The 7,458-nt window shown below is 40.5% G+C and overlaps 1 protein-coding gene across 1 annotated transcript; it reads right to left on the minus strand.

The window, feature by feature from the left end:
* Positions 1-3,156: 3,156 nt before the first annotated feature.
* helt (helt bHLH transcription factor) lies at positions 3,157-4,693 on the minus strand. The gene is made up of 4 exons (XM_033966395.2): positions 4,595-4,693; positions 4,009-4,113; positions 3,799-3,895; positions 3,157-3,635 (listed from the first exon to the last, which is right to left on the minus strand). The coding sequence occupies exons 1-4, from the start codon at positions 4,634-4,636 to the stop codon at positions 3,157-3,159; spliced, it is 723 nt and encodes a 240-aa protein (XP_033822286.1). The 5' UTR covers positions 4,637-4,693.
* Positions 4,694-7,458: the final 2,765 nt, after the last annotated feature.

Genomic DNA, 7,458 nt, shown 5'->3' on the forward strand with positions numbered 1-7,458 from the left:
CCGTATAGCAGCTGACACCTCTCACCCTGGACATGGACTATTTGAGCCACTTCCCTCTGGCAGGAGGCTACGGTCCATTGGGACCAGAACCTCTTGCCATAAGAACAGTTTCTTCTCCTCTGCTGTTTGTCTCATGAACACTTTATAATATCTGCACTATACTGGACACTTTATAACACCGGTCACTTTAATAAGCCACTTTGCACTGTTGTTCTGATGCTGCTGTTGTACATATTTTCTCCCTTTAAGTATTTCATTTGATTTTTTTAAGCATATCTTTTTAACTTTGTGCATGCCCTTATTTGTATTTGTATTTATTCAGTGTGTTTATGTTGCACTTTTTCACCGTATCAAGTTCCTAGTTTGTGAACTGTGTTCACAGACTATGGCAATAAAAGTCTTCTGATTCTGATTCTGATTCTGATTGATGTGTCCTGGTGCCACACGTGTAGAGCTCTAAACGTCAGCACCAGGATTTTATAGAAACAGGAGCCAATAGGAGTAATATGGGCTCTCCTGTGGGTGCAGGTTAGAAGCCTTGCAGCAGAACCCCAACACAGCTTCATCCTTGCAATGTAATCTCTCCAGCATTCTCTCTCGCACAGCGTTTCTTGGACATTTTTGGCATTTCAAGTTTAAGTGTAGGAGTATAAGGTCAAAATGAGACAAGCACATGTCGCCAATTCAGTATCTCTAAAAACAGGTTTGTTCAAACATGGCACCTGTCTATTGTCCCCCAGGCACTGGGCAACTTGAGCACAGAGGTGAGTAATCAAAACTAAGAGTACTGTTTCTTCACAATAATATTACTTAAGTAGAAGCGCGCCATAGTTATCCAAGGGATTACTGAAATAAGAGTAAAAAACTATGTAGAGGAAAAGTACCACCAGTAATTGCAAGAGAAAGTGCCTTAAATTTTAAATCAGATGATGTGTCTAGACAATGTTGTTCAAAGCACAACACATAAAAAACACAATCTGTTATTTTTAAAGGATATTCAAAAATGTAACTAAATATTATCTGAAGGAGCTGTACAAGAACAGACTGTAAAGCAGCTCTGTTTGTGAACAAGTCTCTCCATGGACCAGCACCAAAGTACTTCTCTGACATGTTAGTGTCATATGAACCATCTCACACTCTGAGGACTTCAGGGACCAACCTCCTGCTGGTGCCAGAGTCAGGACTAAACATAGAGGATCAGTGTTTCAGTTTTATGCAGCTAAAACCTGGAATAGTCTTCATGAAGGTGTGAGACAGACTCTGACAATATTAAAATTCTCGTCTCAAACAGTCCTGTACATGTGAATATTACAACTGAAGTAATTCTTTCTGCACTTGTTTTAATTTATGTATTTTATAGTTATTATGCATGTTATGTTGCATTATTTGTTTGGGATTTTAAAGTTCTACTTGTTCAGTAAAATACATTTTGATTTGTGCTCTACAAATGGCTGCCTTCTAGGTCATCTAGACCTAGAGGTAGCATTAGATTTGATCAACCAATATCTGATTACCTCAACCCTGTATTTAAACTTATAAATCTTGTTTCATAGTAGTTCTAAAAGTATCCAAACCAAGTTGTTAGATACTTGTGCCATGAACTTGTACCATGAAATAAAGATGTTTGTGTAATCATCAGTCATCTAAGTATGATCCACAGCAATTCATGAAATATTTGCACTTTAAACCCTTTGTCAAGTTGATGGAATTGAAATTTTCTTTTGCTACCATGAAGTAAAGTAACAATGACATGGGTTTAAAGATGACTGTGTTTTCAGTGATGACTGCATTTGATGAAAAAGTTTATTGTTGATATCCAGTCTGTGATATTAATGCCAAAGATAAACATTCTTAAAGTATATCTCTGGCACAGAGCTATGTTTACATAACAATAAATGCTCTGAATTCCCTCCTTTTTATCTCTGCTCAGTTTATTATTATTCATGTGATTGGCTTGGGTTTAAACTTCTCATCTGACTGATCTTGAGTCTTTCTTGGTGCATAGAGTCAGGATTTAAACCAACATGGTGGCACTATGATCCGCGGGTATTCCCTTAGAGCCGTCCCCTTTCTTGTATTGTCACTTTGCCATCGTCATGGCCACTGTGTTTCAGTGGTTTTCTTGTTGCTTGGTAGAGCTGGTTAACATTTCTTTATCCCTCTACCCAAGCGACTAATGTGGATTTATGCATACGTCCACATTAGGCCTATGCTATCCATCCATACATCTGAAACAGTCTACAAATCATATGTAAAATCACTTCATTTATTGAACCATATACAGCTACAGGTGAGATGTTATTTTGAAATACAGTCCATTGCAATTTTGTTTGCATGGACATGTTAAAAAACTACAGTGTTTTGAGTTTGTTTTTTTTGGCTTCTCCATAAAAAACCTTTGATTTCATGGTCTTGGTTATTTTCCTTTCGCAGTCACTCAAGGATGAAGCCCAAGGAGACGGAGATTGTTCCCTTTCTATTTGACCACAAAAGATGTCTTGGGCCAAAAAAAAAAAAAAAAAAGCTTTACGTTCTCTTTTTATTTACTTTTTTCTTCCTCAATCAGACACATCTTATTATAGAATACACAGATGTAGTCTTTGCACTGGCACTGTGGATAATTGGGAGCCATAAGTTTAGCAGGTGGCTTATTGGTTAATTCAAATTGAAAAATAGATACATATATAAATAAATGTAAAATGAGTATATAACACTGGTTTGGGGATATTTTGGAGTTCATGTTTAAGCCTATGGAGTATTAAAATAGTATCCTAATTTAAACCAGGTGAATTTAAACAGCAGTGTGTTAAATGATGTTACAAACTAAGAGGCCGCTTTACCCACATTAGAGACACTGACTGTATCTAGATCTAGATATAAGTTTGTCAAGCATTCTGTCTCAGTAAAATGATGGACTTTTAGACACACAGTCCAAGTAAAAGTTTAATTAAGGCCCATGATGTAGATAAAAGAGAGTGAAAATCCAATCGTATCTTTATATCCCATAACCTCAAAGCCTTTTCAAGACGAAGTAATGAAACAACACCCGGAATATTTTAATTATATTTGTTTTATTTACATTATTTACATATCCACTGCATTTATCCACACGATGGTACACATATAAATAGGCTATATGGTCTAATAAGGCAATAGTTACATAGCGTGTTGCGCACTGTGCAAACTAAAGGTGTTTGCGTGCGTATGGCCAATAAAGTTGAAGTAATGATGGTCCAGTCCCTGCACTGGGGAGATGTATCCTCCGTGTTGCGTATGTTGCGCGTGCACGGCTGGGTACGATAAGCCGGAGCCGCGTGCAGGGCCGTGCCATGAGGAAAAGTGTCCTGTGGGATTTTGCTGGTGGTACATGGCCTCGGTTGGACTGTGGCTCTGATCCGCGGTCGCGTGTAGCTGTCCCAGAAAGTCGCATGTCTCCGGGGGAACTGAACTCACGTGAGAGCCAAAAACCGGATCCGTAACAGCGCGCGACTTGGACTGCAAGAAGGCTAAGATGCGAGCATACTTTATGTCTTTGGTCTCAGCTCTGTCCTCTGTGGTCAAGTAATGCACCAGGTTCTTCATGCACTCGTGGTACCCGTAGTGGAAATAATTGGCGAATTCAGCCAAAAGCTCACCTGTAAGAAGCACGAAAAGAAGCACAGGATTTTTTTGTTTATATCCGGAGGTTATAATTTAAAAAGGAAAACACAAATAACGCTACACTACAAGCAGGAGACGTACAAATTTGCAACTTGTTAATGCGCATCATTTTTGTGCGTAAAATAAGTTACAACTTACCCTTTTCTCTTCCGCGAGGAAAGTCGGCAGAGTGCAGAGCGCGAAGATACTGGACTGTCATCTCCAGGATTTCAGCCTTTTCTAATTTCCCAGAGTTCTACAAAATGGAAAAAACAAGCACTTGACGATTAAAATGGCAAACATGCTGACCAATTTCAGTTTCTGTCACATATTGCATAAATTGTTATACAGAGGTGTGGGTCCCAGTACCTGTTTGGCTAGTGCCATAGGAACAGTTTTTCCTAATTCATTGAGACAGCGATTGATACGGTCGCGTCTGCGTTTCTCGATGACTTTGTGGGAGACTGGAGTTCTCTGTAAATTGAAAAACATAAAATGTGAGTATAATGTAATAGATAAACAAAATCATGTAACTTTCGTTCCACCCATGGCCGGTTAAGCGAGAGTAATGGACAGCACCCAAAGTACATCCACATTTTACGCACGGCTTCCTGGAGCTACAAATCATCTGTCACAGATAGTCTTTAGTTCTAAGTGACCTACGCTACTTCTCCTTTCTATACCAGTTGCACAGTAAATATTCCAATCGCAATGTCCTGTCTGTGAGGATAGACATCGCAATTAAATATATTGTAGAGACTCGCTCGCGCGCCTATTACGCACCCGGATTGGACAGTCCTTCAATAGTAAAAGAGAAAGACTTGAAATAACTACAGATCTATAATCTTCCAAACGTTTTTGCAGGCAAGAATAACATCTAAAAACTCTACAAAAAAGGAACAAAACGTAATATTTCCCGCGATTCCTCCTGCGTCATGGTGCGCGTTGCGCATACCTTTCTTTCCTTCAACTTCGATGCCATCGTTGGATTCTTCATAGATTTCCTAAAGTTGCAGGTGATAGAGACGGATGTGTTGCTGTGGCAGGAGAAGACTGAAGTTTGGTGAAGCTGCTGCTGGTTTTAAAGGCGCCTCTGTGGCATTCAGCCTTAAATTATTCCACTGGATTAGAGACGCGCATTGGCTAAATGTGTGCATTTAGGATCAGTTAAAGAAATTGTAAAAATCTCAAGCCATGGGCTTGCAGGGGGGCAACCTGCTTTGTTAATCCACGTGGCTGTTCAAAGGACACGTGATTAGTTTGCGAATATTATTTGCATAGTAAGAGCCAGGCGGGAAATAAGAAGTGAGCTGGGATCGCCTGATGCGGCGGGGCGCACTGCGCGCACTGAAAACAAAGCCTCCGCAGAATGAAACCCTCTTTCTTACATCTTGCGTTTCTCACACGATCGACTGTTTACAAATCCCAGCGAGCGATCTTAACTCGCATCTCGGCCTGCAGTGTTAAGGCCTGTCCAGTGTCATTAGAGTAATTAAGTAAGCCTTTAATAGGCTGTTCCGCCAAGTTCAGGGGAGATCTGCTGGAGACGCAGCTCCCCCGTTTGTTCTCGGCGTTTCTCACACGACTTGCTGACACGTCCATTTTTACAAGAGATGGCAAGCTTTTTGTTTACATTCTTCCCTTCGCTGGCCTCCTCGGCAGGTGTGTGATGAGGCCTGGCACACGAGCGTCGGCTGCGTCAGGGCCAGCGTCTCCTGCCGCCTCTGGCACACGAGGGTGAGCCACCACTGGAGAGTCTGAGAGGCTCAATTTGTATCCTATTATCCTATAAGAAAATGTCTATTCACACCAATGAATAGTTTCATTGGCCTAAATTTTAATAATGCAGTGAAAGAAAGGGAGAAATAAAGAAGAATGCAGCTGGTGTGAGCGCGCATTATTCCCGTCACCTGCAAGATGGAGAGCCTGGAGACCCCTATTCATTTGCCTAATTTCGGTCAACTTAACAAACTTTGGGAGAAATTATACTGCTATTGTTATGAAGGGTGAAGCTTTCTGATCGAATTAACAGCATGTTTTGATCCGGTAAATGTCATTAGAAAGAAAGAAACAATCGCGTTTAAAGGGGCCTGGGTAATGCGCCAAGTGGAGACGCCAAAGCGCACACTGCACAAAGGCCGCGAGTAAATGCCACAGGGGACTTTTGTACCCTCACATTGCTCAAGTTTTTAGCCCAAACAAAGGGCATTATTTTATACTTGAATACATTTCATACAACAATTGGCTATTTTCTTCAAACATATTTTCACAGCAAGGTTAACAACAGGTTTATTGTGTGCGTCTTCTCACCCATTCACGCGGCTCTCATGCGCAAAGACACTGTGCAGCCATTCTTTTTCACCCAAAATGTTTTAATTTGGAAACTTTTCCCGTGTTTTGAAAGATTTGATCCTGTGAGCAATGTCAAAAAATACAAAAAAAGAAAAAAAGTTTAGAAGGAAAGACTCACACGACATCTGAAGCGTTTGGAGCGTTTTCCCTGCACCATGGAGAGCAAAGCGCGAGCGGCCGGGGCCAGGGCAGAAAATCCTATTACTGAATCGCAAAGTTTTAGCATCTCTACGGTTTCTTTTCGAAATAAATGGAGACTTTTTGAAACTTACTTTTTAATTACATATTTTGGAATCTCTTTTAATTTAAAAGTTTATGGCAGTAGCACGTTTTATTTTCAAATAAACACAAGAATCAAGACTTTGTGTAAAATTATTACTGAAATATGAATTCTTTTTACACTTCATAACATTTTTCCTGATTATTATAAGCACGGAAGCCTACTGTCCAGTGTTAGATTCACATCTTGGGAACATGTTTACAATAACAGAATTTACGGCATTATCTGTGAAGAAACGTGCGTTATTACGCACACCATATTTTAGCAAAACATTTGAATATTTACATTTAATCTAGACCAATATTACATGTCAGCGTGAAGAAGAAGGCTGTGATGTTGTTGGCCGGTGCAGGTTCCTTTGTTTTATTAATTTATGCTACAGATTTGCAGAAATTCAACGAGACAATTCACTTTTACTAGATTTGTGAAGCAGGGTATGTGTTGTCCGCTGCGCTCTGCGCTGTGACGACTTCCCTCGAAGATTCACTGGCTGAGTGCGCCATCTTCTGTACGGACCGCAGCACTAACAGGGCTCAGGCTGTGAGTGCCCTGGACAGACTTTTTCCTTCCAGGGTTGCACAGACTATGCTAAGGACGAGATCGTAAACCGGTGGAACCATTCAAATGATTGTTTGGCCGAAGTACGAAGTACCCAACCTTAAGATCTGCCCCTCATACAAATATTATTGAGGATATGATGATAGAAGACGTCTTATGGACAATTTGCCTAATTCAGGAAGCCTCGGGCCAACAAAAATGTGTCTGATGGCCGGATGGTCTTGGCTGCTCTAGCTCTTATCACTTGTATTTGAGTTTGAGCAATTTGCCCAACGTAACTTGCTGTTACGCAAAAAACATCTTGAACTACGTAAACATTAATTAAAATTAATTTGAACTTGTATCTGAAACTTCAATTTAAATGGACAAGAACTCCCTCTGGTGGTTACTGAAAACACTGCGTCCCTCTACTTCGACCGTGTGAGACTAGAGGAGAATGAAGTGGGGACATTCTGCTCAATAGTGGGCCTGTTTCCAGTCGCCTAAATCAATTAGCCTAATGGAAGTGATTATGAATGTTTCTATGTGTGGAGGCCTTTGTCTTCGTGAATGAATCACATCAAGACGTGTCTGTGCAGTCCTGTGTAAAAGTGTAAATATAGCCCCTAGTTGAGGCTCAATCATGACTC

This window comes from Periophthalmus magnuspinnatus, chromosome 1, assembly GCF_009829125.3.
Source record: "Periophthalmus magnuspinnatus isolate fPerMag1 chromosome 1, fPerMag1.2.pri, whole genome shotgun sequence".
NCBI classification, from domain to species: domain Eukaryota; kingdom Metazoa; phylum Chordata; class Actinopteri; order Gobiiformes; family Gobiidae; genus Periophthalmus; species Periophthalmus magnuspinnatus.